This window comes from Bos grunniens, chromosome 22, assembly GCF_055505025.1.
Source record: "Bos grunniens cultivar Pamir isolate PY7600 chromosome 22, Bosgru_T2T1.0, whole genome shotgun sequence".
Classification (NCBI taxonomy): domain Eukaryota; kingdom Metazoa; phylum Chordata; class Mammalia; order Artiodactyla; family Bovidae; genus Bos; species Bos grunniens.
This window is the reverse complement of record NC_141186.1, coordinates 54403578-54422858: the sequence shown is the minus strand read 5'-3', so window position 1 is coordinate 54422858 and position 19281 is coordinate 54403578. Positions and strand designations below refer to the sequence as shown.

The following is a 19281-nucleotide window of genomic DNA, read 5'->3' as shown; positions in this document are numbered from 1 at the left end:
ATAGAGAAGTCCATATGCCCCACACCCAATTTCCCAATTATTAACATCTTAATATTGGTAGAATATAATTACCAATGAGGACTTACTGTATAGCACAGGGAACTATGCTAAATATTTTGTAATAATCTATAAGGGAAAAGAATCTGGAAAAAGATATACATATATATAATTGAATCTCCGTGCTGTATACCTGAAGCTAACATGATATTGTAAATCAACTATACTTCAATAGAAAGTTTTTCAAAATAAAAATGTATTCATAGGATATATTTGTAACAGTTAATGAGCCAGTATTGATATATTATAATTGACTGAATTTTATTCAGATTTCCCTAGTTTTTCTCTAATGTCTTTTTCTGTTCCAGGAATCCCTATCAGGTCACCATGTCACACCACATTGCCTTAGGCTCCTCCTGGCTGTGACCGTTTCTCACACTGTCCTTGGTTTTGACGATCTTGACAGTTTTTTGAGGACTACCGGTCAGGTATGTTGTAGAATGCCCCTCAATTAGAATTAGAATTGTCTGGTGTTTTCTCATAATTAGACTGGGGTTATGGGTTTTGGGAAGAAAGACCCTAAAGGTAAGATGCCATTGTCATCACAGCATGTCAAGAGTATCTACTGTCGACATGACTATGGCCTCTGCCATGGCTCTCCACTAGAAAGTGACTCTCGGCCCACACCGTGAGTGAGGAGTTGTGTTCCACCCCCTTGTGAGTGGAGACCTACATAGATTATTTGGAATGCTTCTGTAAGGGAGATTTGTTTCTTCTCTCCATTTATTTATTCAATCACTTATTTAGATCAGAAAGGAGTTTTAGATACTTATTTTTTAATAAATTCATTTATTTTAAATATTTATGTGTTTATTTGGGGCCTTACTCGTGGCATGTAGGATATTTTAGTTGTGACATTCGAAGTCTTAGTTGCAGCATGTGAGACCCAGTTCCCTGACCAGGGATCGAGCCCCAAGCCCCCTGCACTGGAAGCATAGAGTCTTAACCACTGGATCACCAGGGAAGTCCCTGTAATTTATTTTTTAATTGGAGTGTAATTGTTTTACAATGTTGTGTTAATTTCTTCCAAGTAGCTGGGTCAGAACTATTGACCAGTTACTTGCAGAATCTAGGGTGCTCCTAGATTTGCAGAGCCAGCCTTGGCCTCCTAGAAAGGGCGCCACCTGGTGGCGAGCACTCAAGGGATGGGCGTGCATTCTCTCTCATACTAGTGCATGTGGAGGTGGGGACTAACCGGAGGTGAAGGCGTGTGGCCTCTTGCAGCGTCAGATTTACCTGGCAAGTCACTGCCTGGGATACAGTTGCTGGCCAGCTGTGATTGAGGGCTTCATGGGGCAGTGGAGCCAGATGTTGGAATTCAAGTCCCAGCTTCAACGGGGACAACTTAGCAAGCAGTGCAATCTCTCCAAGACTCAGTTTCTTACCTGTAAAAGGGAGATCAAAGGACCTATCTCCCTGAGTCCCTTCTAAAGAATAGATTAGATTAGGCATGATCTGAGTTTGGGTTCTCCAAAAGCAGATCCTAAAATTCAGATGTAAGTAATTTATTTGGAGGTGATCTCAGGAAATACCATTTGGGGAGGACATGAGACAGGTGAGACAAAGAAAACAGCGAAGAGTGACTTATCCAGAAAGCGTGCTGCCACAGGGGCACCAAGTACTTAATCCTTCTCAGCATTACCCTGGCCTGAGGGCATAGAGCCGGGGTATTTCTACAGATTCCTGGCAGTTCCTGATGAGGGCTCCTCTTGGAGTGCCTTAATTCCTCAACATTGCTGGCTTATTCGATACAAGCACAATTAGGGTGCAGCAACCAGTGTCCTAAGAGTCAGAAATGACAGTATTTGGAAGCTGGGTCAACATGCATAAAAATAGGGGTTTCCCTGGTGGCTCAGCAGTAAAGAATCTGCCTGCAGTGAAGGAGATGTGGAAGACAAGGGTTCAATCCCTGGGTCAGTAAGATCCCCTGGAGGACAGAATGGCAACCCACTGCAGTATTCTTGCCTGGAGAATCCCATGGGCAGAGGAGCTTGGCAGGCTACAGCCCATGGGATCGCCGAGAGTCCGACACGACTGTGCAACTTTCACTTCACTTTTATGGGGAGCACAGGCGTCAACAACCCTACCAGAAGAGGCTTGATGTCCCCCACGTTATAGATAAGGAAGCTGGAGCTCAAGGAGTGTCAAAGCCTTGTCTGGTTCTGGGGAAGATGACGTCCATGTCAGTGTCCTGTGGGTAGGTACGGCTGATCCTGCCAGGGCCCGGATTGTAAAGAATTTTCATCCTGTGCCTGAATAAAAATGTTCTCTCTATATATTTCTGAGCCCGATCACGACTGCCCAGAAGTGTGTTTCCTTCTGTAAAATGTCAAGGCTGAATCTTTTCTGTTCTTCCCTGGGTCTGCACCCAGTAATGAACTCCATTCAAGCCCCACTGCTACCTGCAGTCCCTGAGACTCATTGATAGTCTTGGAAACTTAACACAAGGAATAACTCTCAGTGGTTGGAGAGAGCAAGGGAATGGTTTCATCTTTCTTTTCCTGCACCACTTAGACCTGAGAGAGAAGAGGGAGTTGGTGGAAACAGGAAAAGGCCATGGGCCCGCTGTCTCCCTCTCTTCCAGGTGTGTCCACGGGGGATACTGGAGCCTGCCTGCCCACGGAGCCTCACCTCTGTCCACCAGGAGCCCAGGATGTCATTGCTGGCCTCATAGCCGGAAATAGCAGGGCTACTCAGCTCTCCTTCGTAAGTGTCAGGGTCACATCTGTCAATGCTGGTGATGAGGCTCATGCAGGACTAGCAGGAGAGCAGCCGGGAGTGGGCTGGGCAGGGCTGCCATAGAGAACATCAGGGTTTCGGGGCAAGGAACGGTTCACGCCACTGAACAGAGGATAAAACCCATCTTTTGTGGTCAGCTCTTGGTTGGAGCCAGGATTATTTTTTTAAAAATATGTTATTCTTCAATTATGATTATTAAAGCAAGTTTATTTTGGTAAAATACATGTAACATAAAACTTGCCGTTTTAACTCTTTATTTAATGTTTTAAATTTTAATTGTATTTATTTATGGCTGGGCTGGATCTTCGTTGCTGCAAGTGCCGCGAGCGGGGCTACTCTCTAGTCGGGGGGCACGGGCTCTAGGCATGGCAGCACACGGGCTCAGTAGTTGTGGTGCCTGGGCTTAGTTGCCCCGTGGCATGAGGAGTCTTCCTGGACCGGGAATTGAACCCATGCCCCTGCATTGGCAGGTGGATTCTTATCCACTGGACCAGCAGGGAAGTCCCCATTTTAACTATTTTTAGATGTGTGATTCAGTGGCATTAATTATATTCACAGTGTTTTGAAACTATCCTCACTGTTTCACCCTGTCTCCATTAAGCAACAACTAACCATTCTTTCTTCCTCCCAGCCCCTGTGACCACCATTCTGCTTTCTGTCTCTGTGATTTTGACTACTCTAGGGACCTCATGATACTGGTGGATATTTCCTTTAGTGACTGGCTTGTTTCACTTAGCATCAGATCAGATCAGATCAGATCAGTTGCTCAGTTGTGTCCGACTCTTTGCGACCCCATGAATCGCAGCACACCAGGCCTCCCTGTCCATCACCAACTCCCGGAGTTCACTCAGACTCACGTCCATCGAGTCAGTGATGCCATCCAGCCATCTCATCCTCTGTCATCCCCTTCTCCTCCTGCCCCCAATCCCTCCCAGCATCAGAGTCTTTTCCAATGAGTCAACTCTTTGCATGAGGTGGCCAAAGTACTGGAGTTTCACCTTTAGCATCATTCCTTCCAAAGAAATCCCAGGGCTGATCTCCTTCAGAATGGACTGGTTGGATCTCCTTGCAGTCCAAGGGACTCTCAAGAGTCTTCTCCAACACCACAGTTCAAAAGCATCAATTCTTCGGCGCTCAGCCTTCTTCACAGTCCAACTCTCACATCCATACATGACCACTGGAAAAACCATAGCCTTGACTAGATGAACCTTTGTTGGCAAAGTAATGTCTTCAGAGTTCATCCATGCTTTGGCATGTGTCAGAATCTCCCTCCTTTTTACACCAGAATAATACTCCCTTGTGTATATATAGACCCCATTTTGTTGTCCCCTCTTCTTATAATGTTATCCCTTCATCAGTAATACTCCATTGTATATATTGACCACATCATGTTATCTCTTGATGGAGACAAGTCTTTCTTTTACATCTCTACCTGAGCGTGCACTTAAAAAGGAAAAGAATGCTTTTAAAAGGAACAAAGAAGGCACCCAGCGCACGTGACCCTCTCACAGCGCTGGGTGCCCAGCCACCAGACTTGCCCAGCCACCAATGACACCAGTGGTGATCAATACTCTTCGGTGATGCTTCTGAGAACAGAAGCTAACAGTAAGAACAACATACACATTTCAGTCAATTACCCATAAGCATAGATTTAATATTTTGGTCTTTGGAAGTGATTAGTCTGGGCTATGTGTTCTATGAGGGCAAGGTTCAGGCCCATTTGATCTCCACTCTGTACCCAGGACTCATCGTGACCTGCCTAGCATGTAGTAGTACTAAACGAGTATTTTCTGAGCATGGAATGAAGTAGCTGGTCTGCAGGGCTGGAGCGGATTGCTGCCCTGGAATGATAACACTGCCAGGACCGTTCGTTGCGCCTACATATGCCTGGTGCTGCTTGTTCCTCTTCCTCCCATCAGCCCTCCGAGGATAGGCATCATCATGCCCATTTTACAGCTGAGGAAGCTGAGGCTAAGTATGTAACCCAAGGGAGTACAAGGCAGAGCCATGTCCCAGTTGGAATCAGTGTTCCTGGAAGGGTGTGGAGAGGAAGTAAGCATTTTGCTTGGTTATCACTTTTTAAAATTAGTTGATTTGCCTACGAAGGTCCTAGTTGCGCCCCGTGGGGTCCTTGATCTTCACTGTGGCATGCAGGATCTTTAATTGTGCATCATGTGGAATCTAGTTCCCTGACCAGGGATCAAACCCAGGCACCCTGCGTTTGGAGCACAGAGCCCCGCAGCCACTGGGCCACGAGGGACGTCCCTAGGTTATCTTTTGTAATCTGTGCAACAATACCTATGAAAAGGTACTGTTGCTACTGCCGTTTTACAGAGGAGAAAGCTGCGACCTGGAAAGCAGCTAGCAAGTGCTGGGGCCAATATAGGAACCTGACCAGTCTGGCCTCACTGCGCACCTCCTCTGCCCCACCAGACTGGCTCCATTTCTCACTCCGTTCTGCTGGAGTCACCCCTGCAAGCTGAAATGTCAGGCGTTGCTGGGGCTTTGGCTTCCCTCTGAATGCAACTGGTAGGCTGAAGTGAGCCTGCAGGAATTTTGCCATCTCATCTGGCTAATTAAGTGTGATTTGGGGGCTCCTGAATGAGGCAGATGTGAGTCATAAACAGTGCAGGCTCATTTGAACTTAATAACCCCGCTCGTCACGGATCTATGTTTAGAAGTGAGTAGGGAGCTGCATGGGCCGGGGCTGGGACATTCCTGGAGGACCCCATGTCTGTTCACTGCCTTCCGCAGAGGACAAGCGCTCGACATCCAGAAGAGAACTGTTTGTTGCTCAGTTTAAATAACTAAATTGTATTTTAAAAACAAACAAACAAACCATGGCGTGCCAGATAAATTCTGCATGGATTCTTTTAAACATTTATTTATTTATTTAGCTGCCTTGGGTCTTAGTTGCAGCACGTGGGGTGTTTGTTGCAGCCCGTGGGATCTTTTGTTGTGGTTCAGGAACTCTCTGGTTGTAGCACTGTGAGCTTACTTGCCCCACTGCACGTGGGATCTTAGTTCGACCGGGGATCGAACCTTTGTCCCCTGCATTGCAAGGTGGATTCTTCTGTTGTTATTGTTACATTTTATAATATTTACATTTATTGATTTTTCATTGGAGGATAATTGCTTTATAAATGTTGTGTTGGTTTCTGTGGTGTAATGTGAATCAGCCATAGGTATACACGTGTCCCCTCCCTCTGGAGCCTCCCCTCCACCTCCCACCCCATCCCAGCCCTCTAGGTTGTCACAGAGCATGAGGCTGAGCTCACAAGGTAGATTCTTAACCACAGGACCACCAGGGAAGTTTCAGCATGAATTTTTAAAATAAAACATAATATTTTAAAAAATTGTCCCTTGCAAGAGGCAGCATTAGATAACAACCTCAGCATCTCCAAGGTGGAGTGGCGTTCTCCACTGTGACCAGAAGGCTTTTGCAGAGCAGTTTGAGAATTCATCTACTGCATCAACGTCCTATCAGGCCAGTGTGTCTGGCCGCCAGCTGCTGCCTCTCCAGGCTCTAGTCTGACGCTCAGGGTCAGGCACACCTGGTACCTATCCTTAGTGAGTAGTGGGGTGTGTAGTTCAATCTGCCGTGTTCCCTGTTATAATCCACCACATGGACAGAAAAGCTCTCAGATGATATTGTAGGGTCTATCAACTTGGAGAACCAGAACTTTGATTCTTTTCATGTCCATGAGATAAACTTTTCCGGGAAGGGTCATAAAGTTTCCCCACAGCCTTTATTGCTCATCAGATGCTGTGTGCAAACACTCCTTTCCACACTGCTTCCAGCTCTCTACTTGGTGATGGCTCTCCTCCGTCATCTGAGCCTGGGAGATGGAAAATGTAGAGCAGTGTCTGCAAACTGTGACAAAGGACTGTGAGCCTGTTTTTGTATGATCCATGAGCTAAGAATAATTTTTACACTTAGTGGTTGAAAAAAGTCCAAAGAGGAATAATTCGTGATGTATGGCTTCCCAGGTGGTGGCGGTAGTGGCAAAGAACCTGCATACCAGTGCAGGAGACAGAAGAGAAACGGGTTCAGTCCCTAAGTCAGGAAGATCCCCCTGGAGAAGAGCATGGCAACCCCCTTCAGTATTCTTGCCTGGAGAATCCCATGGGCAGAGCAACCTGGTGGGCTACATACAGTCCATAGGGTCGCGAAGAGTTGGACATGACTAAAGCGACTTAGCACGCATGAATGCATGGAATTTAAGCAAAATTCAAGTTTTTATGTCGATATTTTGAATAAATGTATCAGATCAGATCAGATCAGTCACTCAGTCGTGTCCGACTCTTTGTGACGCCATGAATCGCAGCATGCCAGGCCTCCCTGTCCATCACCAATTCCCGGAGTTCGCTGAGACTCACCTCCATCGAGTCAGTGATGCCATCCAGCCATCTCATCCTCTGTCATCTCCTTCTCCTCCTGCCCCCAATCCCTCCCAGCATCAGAGTCTTTTCCAATGAGTCAACTCTTTGCATGAGGTGGCCAAAGTACTGGAGTTTCACCTTTAGCATCAGTCCTTCCAAAGAATACCCAGGCCTGATCTCCTTCAGAATGGACTGGTTGGATCTCTTTGCAATCCAAGGGACTCTCAAGAGTCTTCTCCAACACCACAGTTCAAAAGCATCAATTCTTTGGCGCTCAGCCTTCTTCACAGTCCAACTCTCACATCCATACATGACCACTGGAAAAACCATAGCCTTGACTAGACGGACCTTTGTTGACAAAGTAATGTCTCTGCTTTTTAATATGCTATCTAGGTTGGTCATAACTTTCCTTCCAAGGAGTAAGCGTCTTTTAATTTCATGGCTGCAGTCACCATCTGCAGTGATTTTAGAGCCCAAAAAAATAAAGTCTGACACTGTTTCCACTGTTTCCCCATCTATTTCCCATGAAGTGGTGGGACCGGATGCCATGATCTTTGTTTTCTGAATGTTGAGTTTTAAGCCAACTTTTTCAATCTCCACTTTCACTTTCATCAAGAGGCTTTTTAGTTCCTCTTCACTTTCTGCCATAAGGGTGGTGTCATCTGCTTATCTGAGGTTATTGATATTTCTCCCAGCAATCTTGATTCCAGCTTGTGTTTCTTCCAGTCCAGCATTTCTCATGATGTATCTGCATATAAGTTAAATAAACAGGGTGACAATATACAGCCTTGACGAACTCCTTTTCCTATTTGGAACCAGTCTGTTGTTCCATGTCCAGTTCTAACCTTTGCTTCCTGACCTGCATACAGGTTTCTCAAGAGGCAGATCAGGTGGTCTGGTATTCCCATCTCTTTCAGAATTTTCCACAGTTTATTGTGATCCACACAGTCAAAGGCATGTATACAGATTTCAAATTTCCATGTCCATAAATAAAGTTACCAATATATAATTGGCTTCCCTGGTGGCTCAGATGGTAAAGCGTCTGCCTGCAATGTGGGAGACCCAGGTTCAATCCCTGGGTTGGGAAGATCCCCTGGAGAAGGAAATGGCAATCCACTGCAGTACTCTTGCCTGGAAAATCCCGTGGATGGAGGAGCCTGGTGGGCTACAGGCCATGTGGTTGCAAAGAGTCGGACACAACTGAGGGACTTCACTTTCACTTTCTTTATGAAAAATACATACATATGTACAACCACACCTCTTCATTTACATACTCTTTTCTTATTTTTGGCCACATTGGGTCTTCCTTGCTGCACTGAGCTTTCTCTAGTTGTGACAAGCAGGGGCCACTCTCCCTTGAGGTGTGCAAGCTTCTCGGGTGGTGGCTTCTCTTTCGGGGGAGTATGGGCTCTAGGTGCACGGACTTCAGCAGTTGTGGTGCACAGGCTTACTTGCTCTGTGGTATGTGGGATCTTCCTGGACTGAGATCGAACCCATGCCTCTTGCATTGGCAGGTGAATTCTTTACCACTGAGCCACCAGGGAAGCCCTCTTGTAGCTGTCTTTGAGCTACACCAGCCCAGCTGAGTAACTTTGGTAGTCTGCATGGCCCACAAACCTGAAAATAGTTACTACTTCGCCCTTTACAGAAAAACCTTGCCAACTTCTGGGCGTCTTGCCCAGAGCCCGCAGGGCCCCTGCAGGGGGATAGTCAGGATGACCCAGGAGCAATGTCTAAGGCAAGCTCTCTCTCCTCCCTCAGCATATTGTGGATGCTGCTCCCAAATTCCACTTCCATGCCACTGGTGGCCTCTCCCCCAGTGGGGAAGGCTGGATATGACCTCACCGTTCCCAAGTCTTCAGGGTCTAGGCAGCCAGCTCTCCCAGGATTCTCCTGGACATCTTGTACCCAAACTTGGAATCTTATTTTGCACATGGAAGGATGGCCTGTCCCCCATGGGCCACATATTATTAGACTGGTGCCAAAGATCCTGATTTTAAAAAATAAGACAATTTCCCTGACTACTTAATTTGGAAAAACATGCATAAAATATGCTCTGGTTATCGTAAGTAAAAACATGCCTGGTTAGATCTAAATCTTCTAAATCTGGTTTACTGGGGGAAAAAAGACAGAAGACAAAGGGGTGCAGGTGTTGGATGAATTCACATTTGTTTTATTTGTTTTTCTTTATTTTTAATTGAGGGTAATTACAATATTGTGTTGGTTTCTGCCATACATCAGCATGGATCAGCCATCGGTATACAAATGTCCCCTCCCTCTTGAGCCTCTCTCCCACCTCCCACCACATCCTACCCTTCTAGGTTGTCACAGTCCCAGTTTGAGTTCCCTGCCTTATACAGCAAATTCCCACTGGCTATCTATTTTATATATGTTAGTGTATATGTTTCCATGTGATGAATGGAATGTTTATTTTAAAATAACTTCCCGTGGAGTTACTGAACCGAGTTACCTTAGCCAAAAGCCCTGGATTTGCAGGAGCCGGGTAGGCTTTGTGACATTTTCCTGTGTCTGAGCTGTGAACTTGGGTAAGTTATTTTGGCTTCCAAAGCCTAAGTCTGTCCATAAATCATTAAGGTAGTGAAAACGCTGTCTGTCTCCTAAGATTGCCATGATGATTTGGAAAGTCAAGTTCCTGGATGTAGTAGGTATATAACCCAGGATAACTTCTCCTGTTCCTTGTCTCATGTAGGCCCTGCCTTAGAATCTGATACCCAGTGTTAACCCACAAAAGCAAAGAAGATGTTTTTTCACTGTGAAAAATTTCTCACTTTTTGTTTGCTTCATTGACTTGAAAAACCTTTATTCCATGCCTCTGGGCATTTGAATAGAGGAAAGTAAAATCATAATTTTATGGATTATTAGATCCACACAAGCAGCCAGTGTAGATAATCCAGTGGTTAAAAATCTCTCTAATAAAACACCTCTTCTCTGATTTGTACTATACTTTTCTGCTTCAAGTCACCCGGAAAAACGAGTGGGCTTGGCCTCTGTTTCAGTCTGCCTGAAGAAATGCTTGAGGGGTGTGTCTTTGTAGCCGGTGTGTTCTGACTAGCCTGGGAGATAGGAAGGGGAGAAAAGAACACGATACTCCAGGCCTGGAAGGACTGAGGCATCTCCTCATCCAACAGCCCTGTACTGTAGACAAGGAAACCAAGGCCAAGCAACTCATTAATGGCAAGGCTGGTACCCTAAGCAGGGGGCCCAGTGCCCTGTGTCATATGACTGCCAGGCTGCTGGAAGTCTCAGGGATGCTAACACTGTATCTAATGCTGGTACTAATACTGTGGGACTTCCCTTATAACACAAGGGTTGAGGAGCTACGGCTTTGAACACAGACAAATGGCAGGACTTCAGACTTCATCAGGGAGGCCCAGCACACCAGAGCCGGCTGCACCTCAGGTGGCACGGGTGCAGGACACCCAGAGGCAAGGCCGGCTAGCTGGACGTCACCTGAGACAGGCCAAAGCCCTGGGCGTCAGCTCCTGAGTGGGATGGAGAGTTTAAAGTTCACTCGGTGTTGGGACTTCCCTGGTGGTTCAGCGGATGAGAATCTGCCTGCCAATGCAGGGGACACGGGTTCGATCCCTGGTTCGGGAAGATCCTGCATGCCGGGGAGCAACTGCTGCACTGCAGCTACTGAAGCCCGTACACCCAGAGCCTGTACTCTGCACAAGAAAAGCCACTGCAATGAGAAGCCTGTGTGCTGCAGTGAAGAGTAGCCCCCACTCGCCACAACTAGAGAAAGCTGGTGTGCAACAACAAAGACAGCATAGCCAAAAATAAATAAAGAATTTTTTGTTTAAATTAAAGAAAGAAATAAACTTCACCTGATGCCTTTCAGCTTTATTCCCCACTTGCTACTACTGGGAATGAACTCAAGAGTGAGGCGAGGTCGGCAGTGAATCCTGAGGGTGTCCCACCCAGATCCCCTTTACGGGCCTGCAATCCACCACTGCTGGGAGTGTTTGTGTGCATTAGTCACTCAGTCATGTCCGACTCTGCGACCCCATGGGCTGCAGGCCACCAGCTCCTCCATGGGATTCTACAGCCAAGAATACTGGAGTGGGTTGCCATTCCCTTCTCCAGGGGATCTTCCCGACCCAGGGATGGGTCTCCTGCATTGCAGGGAGATTGTTTACCGTCTGAGCCACTAGGGAAGACCTGCTGGAAGTGTGCTGGCTTCTAATATCTCCCAGCTCCCTCTGTCTATGGGGACCTGGGCCAAGTTAAATGGGAGCTGCCAGAGAGGCCATGCAGCCCCTTCCCCCCGGCCCCAACTTTGGCCAGTGATTGAAATGGGAGTACAGAAGCCCAGCCTTTGGCATCAAGTGGCACAATTCCCTCTCCAGAGACCCTCGTGGGGTTGGCTGAAGCTGATTCCAGCTGATACCACATCCTTGCTTTGCTCCTTCCCTGCTTCCCCCACTCCCTTCCTCCTGAGAGCACCCCTCAATCAACTGCTATATGAGTCTTCCCATCTCAGACTCTACTTCCAGGGACCCCAGTCCTAGACAGGATCACTCCTAGAAGTCCTTAACACTGTCCATTTATTATGATTGGTGCTGAATATATTTTGACTCAATGATAGTTCCTATCCTTGGTGGATTCCTCCCACCTCTGGCCCCATCTCCTTCCTCTCTCTGGGGAGGTTCTGTCTTTAATCCCTGCCCCTGACAGCAGTGGTTTCTGAATGCAGCTGCTACTTGGCCATGTGGGGTTGTGACAGCTTTAGGGGCAGCATTATATAGGAGCAATATCCTTTCTGATTATTGAATCTCAGAATTCATTTCACACCAAGACATCAAATAAAACCAGACAATACAAGGCAGCTCCATGGTTATGACTGGAAGGGAGGAATCTCATTGTTCATCCTCTAAAGTTGTGTTCTGTCCTTAGCAACCTCATCTGAAACCTCAAGAGTAGATATGTTTCTCCAGGAAGAGTAGAAAGTTTGAGCTGGCTTTGATTCGTGTTGGAGATGATGGACTTGCGATGGGAAAGATAGAAGACCTCCCCAGCCCACTCTCTGCCAAAAATCTTCATCAAGCCTTTGGTCCTCAGATAGGTTTCAATATCCTGTTGCAGCTGGACCTCTGACCCACATCGAGAATACAGCCTTTAAACACTCACTGCCCTGAGAAGCCTTCCATAAACCTCTGCAGAGGGAGGGACCCCTCAAAGGCTCCTGAGTGGAGGCAGCAGGGCTCTGAGAAGCAGGTGCCTGCTGGGGTTCATATACCTAGAACATATGCATGAAGGTTTATCGATAAAAATGAGTCACGGTCACTGACTGTCCTGGTGGTGTTGCTGCCATCTATTCCTTTGTCTTACAAAGGGTATTTTCTCAGTTCTCTATGATGCAGCACTTGTATAATAAAGAAAAGTTTTCAGAACAGTTAAGTATAGAACAACTCCATTTGTAGTGTAAATAACTTATCCTGGACACATATACATGTGTAGATATAGACTGGAAGTGTGTGCACCAAAACTCTGGCAGGGCTAGCCTTTGGGTAGTAGAAAGATGAGCTCTCCTTTCCTTCTATGCCTGTGTGTCATCGTTCCTAATACTTCTACAGCGGATAGATAGCATTCATGTTCAAGCCAGGGTACAAGGATGATGCTGCGTAGCAAAGTGTCATTTCTGAGCCGTGTTAACCACTGCAGGGACATGGTGACAATCTGGAGTTGGCACCACAGGCTATGCCTCTCAGTCTAGGGGAGACACGGTTTGGAAAGCAATGATTCTAGCCTTCCAGGGCCAAAGGAGGAAACTGTTCAGAGCAGAGCAGAGAGTTGGTGGGGCTGTCCACTCAGGGGTAGCACTTATAAGAGGGAGGCCAGCAGAAGCTGTTCCCAGCTCTTGCCCTCGTGGCCCCTGTCAGTGCGCATCCTTCCTATGGCGGGTTCCTCGCCTGCTGCAGGCGATGGCTCCAGGTCGGCCACCCCACTTTGATGTCCTTTGTGCCTTTGTGTGGGGTCTTTCATTGTGTGTGAGGGGAAGGGGAGGGGACGATGAGGTGGGGGATAACCTTTCTATTCTTAAAGCTGATTAAAAAAAATATTTTTATTATAGTTGACTTACAATGTTGTGTCAATTTCTGCTGTACAGCAAAGTGATCCAGTTACACACACACACACACACACACGCTCTTTTCTGTTCTTTTCCATTACGGTTTGTAACAGGATGTTGAGTAGAGTTCCCTGTGCTATCGAGTAAAGCCTTGCTGTCTGCCCGTTCTATGTAAACATTCTGCACCTGCCAGCCCCACAGCTCCCCCCATCTTCGGCCCACTGCACCCCCTTGGCAACCACGGGTCTGCTCTGTGAGTGTTTCTGTTTCGTAGATAAGTTTATTTGTGTCATATTTTAGATTCCACATAAGTGATATGGTGTTTGTCTTTCTCTCTCTGACTTACCTCACTTAGTATAGTAATCTCTAGGTCCATGTAAATGGCATTATTTCTTTTTTCGGCTGAGCAGTATTATATATACGCACCACATCATTCTCCATTCATCTGCTGCAGGACATTTAAGTTGCTTGCACGTCTTGGCTATTGTGAACAGTGCTGCTGTGAACATGAGGGTGCATGTACCTTTTTGAATTAGAGCTTTCTCCAGATAAATGCCCACCAGTGTGATTGCTGGGTCCCATGGCAACTCTATTTTTAGTTTTCTGAGGAACTGCCATACTGTTTTCCATAGTGGCTGTAGCAACTTACATTCCCACCAACAGTGTAGGAGGGTTCCCTTCTCTCCATGCCTTCTCCAGCATTTGTTATTTGCAGACTTTTAAAAAATATATATATTTTTAATTTAAGGATAATTGCTTTAGAATGTTGGGTTGGTTTCTGCCATACATCAACATGAATCAGCCATAGGTATACATATGTTCCCTCCCTCTTGAGCCTCCCCCCAACCTCCACCCCATTCCACCCCTCCAGGTTGTCACCGAGCACCAGGTTTGAATTTGCTGACTTTTAAATGATAGCCATTCTGACTGGTGTGAGGTGATACCTCATTGTAGTTTTGAGTTGCATTTCGATAGTAATTAGCGACTTTGAGAATATTTTCCTGTGCCTTTTGGCCATTTGTATATCTTTGGAAAGATGTCTGATTAGGTCTTCTGCCCATTTTTCAGTTGGGTTATTTGTGAGGTTTTCTGTTGTTGTTGAGCTGTATGAACTGTTTGCATATTTTGGAAATTAAGCCTGATCTGTTGCATCATTTGCAAATATTTTCTCCCATTCTGTAGGTGTCTTTTCATCTTGTTTATGGTTTTCTCTGATGTGCAAAATTAAAGCTGATGTTTTAAATTTGGGCTTTCCTGGTGGCTCAGGTGGTAAATTCACTTCTCTCCTCTTAGTTACTGTTTTCCCTTCTACTTTTCCCTCTCTAATCCAAAATAATAATTTATTTATGATGATGGTGATAATAATAATTATTATTATTGCCATTGTGAAAGTGAAGTCGCTCAGTCATGTCCGACTCTTTGCGACCCTGTGGACTGTGTCCATGGGATTTTCCAGGCAAGAGCACTGGAGTGGGTTGCCATTTCCTTCTCCAGGGGATCTTCTTGACCCAGGGATCGAACCCCGGTCTCCCACATTGTAGGCAGATGCTTTACCGTCTGAGCCACCAGGGCAGTCTCCGTATTGCCATTGTAGTCCTCCTAAAGAGGCTGCAGAGTTATCTAGGAACACAGGAGGAGAGGTACTATATTAATACAATGATAAAGCTTTTAGGAAAAAACTCAGCATCTTTTTTACCAAAAGAACCAATGAATATGGAATTTAACTCCAGCCAAGGTAGTTCTATGATCATAGAATATTCTGAAATAGATTCCAAGGTACTAACTATAATGATAAAGATCACAATTCTAGATCATTATACAGTGTGATTCATGATTTAAGTCCAGAGTGGAATTTACAAGGAAGCCTAAGAGCTAGGCTGGAATTCACAGTGTATCCTCCAGGATAGAACAGTGTGGAGCTTCGGACTGCTGGGAAAACTGCAGGGACAAGACTCTGAGGCACAGCCACTAGGAGGGGGCTCTTTTAGGTTCTGAACAAGGTTCAAACCTGCAGTCCAGGGTCAGACCCAGGGTGAAGTAGAGAGCTAGGGGGGTCATCAATCTTGCCCCGCCTCGCTCCTGCCAACTGACCCTCAGGAAGTCTGATGGAACTTCCCAGGAGCCCAGGAAGGACTCTGGAAACAGAGCAAATTGGGTCCTGGTGGGTACCCCTCCCCAAACAGGTTATTTCCTCAAGTGCCAAAAAAGCTTTCTGGGAGACAATTTGTATGAAGGGTCAAACTGAGGCCTTAGGGTGTTATCAGGATGCTAAGTATTTTGACCTTCATCACTGGCCCATGAAAGCACAAAAAATAATGGGTCCTCCCCAGCACATTAGCTAACCTCAGTCCTTTAGGTAAGGAGACAGATCTGGCAACGCTCAGACAATTGGAACACCAGAAAATGCCAAGAGTGAGAGGTGGAGAGAGTCCCTTATTTGTCCTGGGTGAGCCGCAGCTGTGCCACCAGAGAACCACAGTAAATCCCCATCCTCCTCAAAATACCCTTGGACCCTGGCCCATTCCCGGGGGTGGCAGAAATGACCGCATGTCAGCACCCGTGTAGGGGTTTTCAAACCTAGCCTGGGGACTGTGAGATCCTGGTGGCTGGAGCTGAGCGGGGAGAGACAACAGATTGCGGGGCCCTACCCCAAAGCTTCTGCATCTGTAGTTCCTGGACAGGGCCCCACTTTTGCATTTCTAACAATTCCCAGGTGCTACTGATGCTGCTGTCCCCAGGACCCTACTTTGAGAACTATCAAGAACAGTACCTACTATTCACCAGAATGGAATGCTCTAGCGCACTTATTCACTCAGAAGTGGGGAGGGGATGGAGAAAGGGAAAGTAGCTTTAATAGTTTTTTAAAGGTGTTTATTAGTCCGTAAGACTTTACTTGAGAAAAAATCTTAATGCCAAAATACCCCCCGTTTTAAAACCAGCTTTTGAAACGTGTCCATATACTAAAGGTTACACATATGAAAAGGAAATCTACATGCCTTTTAAAATGAATTGTTTTCATGAAAGACACTTGGCTCAGAGGACCTACTGATTTTACTATTTCAGCACTTTACTGGGTGTTTTGTGGGGCTTGCCTGAAGTGGGTAAAAAGATAAGTCACATAAAACTCTGAATGCCACCATGACAAGTGGTAGTGAGGCTGAGGGGGGAGGGATGTTGTTTCAGGGGAGGGCAGTGTGGTGCAGGGCGAAACAACATGGGGTGGGGGCATTAGGGTCAGTAATTTGGTTTCCATCTCCCACCTCTCCCAGACAGGTAAGGGAGATAGTTAGCCCTTCTCTAACTTTTTGGAGATTCCCTTCCTCACGTTTCAGGGGATCATCTCGTAATTCTTGGATTCCTTTTCCGAATCAAATAAAGAAAAGGCACATACGCATCTCTGGAGGAAAATGTCTGTATTAAAAGCCAAAAAAACACAGAGTACAAGAAGAAACGCCCATCTGGCCACGTCACTGGATAGATCGACTTGAAAAAAGGTTCATAAAGTTCATTTTCAGCGGTAACAATATATCGATGTTAAATCATTCCCATGCCCCCCTTTTAAATAAATTAAAAAACAACAAATTTCAAATACTATGTTCAGATACAAAGAGCTTCTCTGACTACAGCAATAGCAATTTTTTTTTACTAAAACTTTCATTTAAAACAGTTATTAAATATATAAAACAAATACACAGGATTTGGTCGTTTTCTATAGGGCACGTGGGTGCGGGGAGGGAGGAGGGCAGGGTGCGCAAAAAAGGGGAAGGGGCCCCATTTCCCTCCTCTCCGTCTTCCAAGCTGCGGATCCCACCCTGCAGGGCAAGGGCTTGCATCTACTTTTCGGAGCCAGAAGCGGGGCACAAACCTGGCTTTTCCCACACGCTGGGGCCTCTTCGGCGGTCCCCTCCCCAGAAGAACTAACGGTCACTACAGCACGAAGCACACCGGCCGAGTCTCCCGGGGGGAAAGGCACCGAGAGCGCGGACACGGAACGGACACGGGAAGGAGCGGGCCGGGTCATTTGGTCGCCGTCCCCGAGGTGACGGCCGCGGCAGCGGCCGCAGCGGCCGCAGCGGCGGCGGCGGCGGCGGTGGTCCCCGCGGGCACGGCGGCAGGGGCGGCGGCGGCGGCGCTGGCGGTGGTCCGGCGCTGCTCCATGCCGTTGGGCAGGAAGCCGGCGATGATGGGCACCGGCCAGATGAGGGCGGCCACGCTCCACACGACGATGACCAGGGTCATGAAGCAGGCCACCAGCGTGGACTCGATGGGCTTGCGGTTCAGCCGCCAGCCCGGCTCGCCCTGCAGCTCCTCCAGGCTGAAGTCCAGGCAGCAGAAATGCAGCGGTTCGCCCTGCAGCCACAGCGGCCCGGGGGGCTCGGCCGCAGGGTAGGCGGGCAGAGCGGTGGGCGCCCCGGCGGTGGCGCCGGTGGGCCGGAGGCGGCCGGGGCGGCGGCCGCGCACCCAGCCGCAGCCCACGCAGAGGCGCAGGTCCTGCTGCGCGCCGCCCGCCGCCAGCCCCAGGTGCTCGATGAGCAGCGGCGGCCCGACTCGGTGGAAGGCGGCGGCGAAGAAGGCGCGGCCGTGCGCGTTGGTGGAGAAGAGCAGCAGGTCGCACTGGAAGCCCCGCGGGCGGCCCCAGCGCACAAGCAGCGAGCTCAGCATCTGCCGCTGCACGCTGATGTTGCACGGCGCCGCCGCCTCCTCCTCCGGGCGCTCGGGGGCCCCGGGCGCAGCCGAGGCCAGCAACCGCGGGGCGGCCGGCTCGTCTGAGGACGACGCGTTGACCGAGGCGTTGAGGGGCGCCCCGAGGAGGCCCGGCGCGTCCACGGCCCCGCCGCGGGCGGGCGGCAGCGGGCAGGCGGCGGCCAGCAGCGCGGCAAGCAGGGGCAGCATGGCCTGCGGCGGGCGCCTACGCGCGCGGGGCTGGTGGTGGCTGCATGGCGCGAGGGAGACGGGTCGGCGAGCGGACGGCGGGATCGCGGGGGCTGGCGGCGGGCGGAGTGAAGACGCGTCGGACCTCCAGACAGGCCCGCGCGGGGGCGGCGGCGGCGGCTCGCTTGGCGTGGGGCTCCCTCCCGGCCCGGCGGCGTCTGGGGTTCCCCGCCTCTCCCCGCGCGGGGGCCCTCGGACGGCCGGGCAGCTCTGCTGGGCCGGGCGCTCGCGGGGAGCAGGAATCCCCGGCTCCGCTCCGCCTCCCGCGCGCTCCGCCCCGTCGCGCCCCGCCCACCGCCCGCGCCCCGCCCACCGCCCGCGCGCCGCTCGGAGACTCCGGGGAGGGCGGGGTTGCACGCGCCGCGGCGGGGGCGGGGGCGTGGTCGGGGGGCGTGGCTGGGGGCGAGACGGGTGCTGGCCGCGTGCGGGGGTGGGGCTCCGGTTCTTGAGCGCGGGCGCGGAGGCGTCTATGGAGAACGTCCGATGGTCGCGGTGGGGGTTGGCAGGGCCGGCGGAGCTTGCGGACGCGCCCTGGCGGCCGGGCCAACCGCCGGAGTCCAACTCCAAGCGGAGAAAGCGCTCTGAGAGAATTGCGTCCTCTTGAGGGAGGCTCAAGGGCCCGGCGACCAGCCTTTGTTACGCCTGAGGCGGCCGAGTGGTGTCTCACCTTAGTGCTCTCCGGACCCCGTTCCTTTCACAGAGGTAAAACTGAGACGTCCCCAGGTCACCGCAGGAACCAGAACCAGAACTCCTGGCCACCTGTCTCCTCAAGTCTGCAGAGTTCGGCTGGTTTTTAATGTGCCTCCAACACAATAGATCCACTTGTTATTCTCACAGCAAGCAGACCCCAAGGAAAATTCCAAGAACTCTGTGGAGTTGAGGTGCAGGGGTTCTGGTGGGAATGTGAGCCCCACAGCGGTTCTGGGGTTCCCAGGAAACAAGGCCTATTTGGCAGGTCCGATGAGCAAGGTATTTATGAAAGATTCGTATGTAGAACGTTTTCAAGGGAAGATTCATCCCTGTTAGGGCATTAAGTGGGGGAAAGCCTGTCAAGAATAACTGCCAAGATCAGATTTATA

At 49.0% G+C, this 19281-nt stretch overlaps 1 protein-coding gene and 1 long non-coding RNA gene across 2 annotated transcripts in view; one reads left to right on the top strand and one right to left on the bottom strand.

The window, feature by feature from the left end:
* The window catches only part of LOC147348637 (uncharacterized), a 71878-nt gene extending 68846 nt beyond the window's left edge, over positions 1 to 3032 (top strand). Inside the window, exons 3-4 of the long non-coding RNA XR_015151803.1 lie at positions 366 to 485; positions 2642 to 3032. This is a non-coding gene — a long non-coding RNA (uncharacterized LOC147348637). The remainder of the gene's footprint in view (positions 1 to 365; positions 486 to 2641) is intronic.
* Positions 3033 to 16668: 13636 nt separating this feature from the next.
* Positions 16669 to 18481, bottom strand: TMEM158 (transmembrane protein 158). The gene has a single exon (XM_086368450.1). It carries the CDS (start codon positions 18161 to 18163, stop codon positions 17288 to 17290), a length of 876 nt encoding a protein of 291 aa, XP_086224576.1. The 5' UTR covers positions 18164 to 18481; the 3' UTR covers positions 16669 to 17287.
* Between the last annotated feature and the right edge of the window lie 800 nt (positions 18482 to 19281).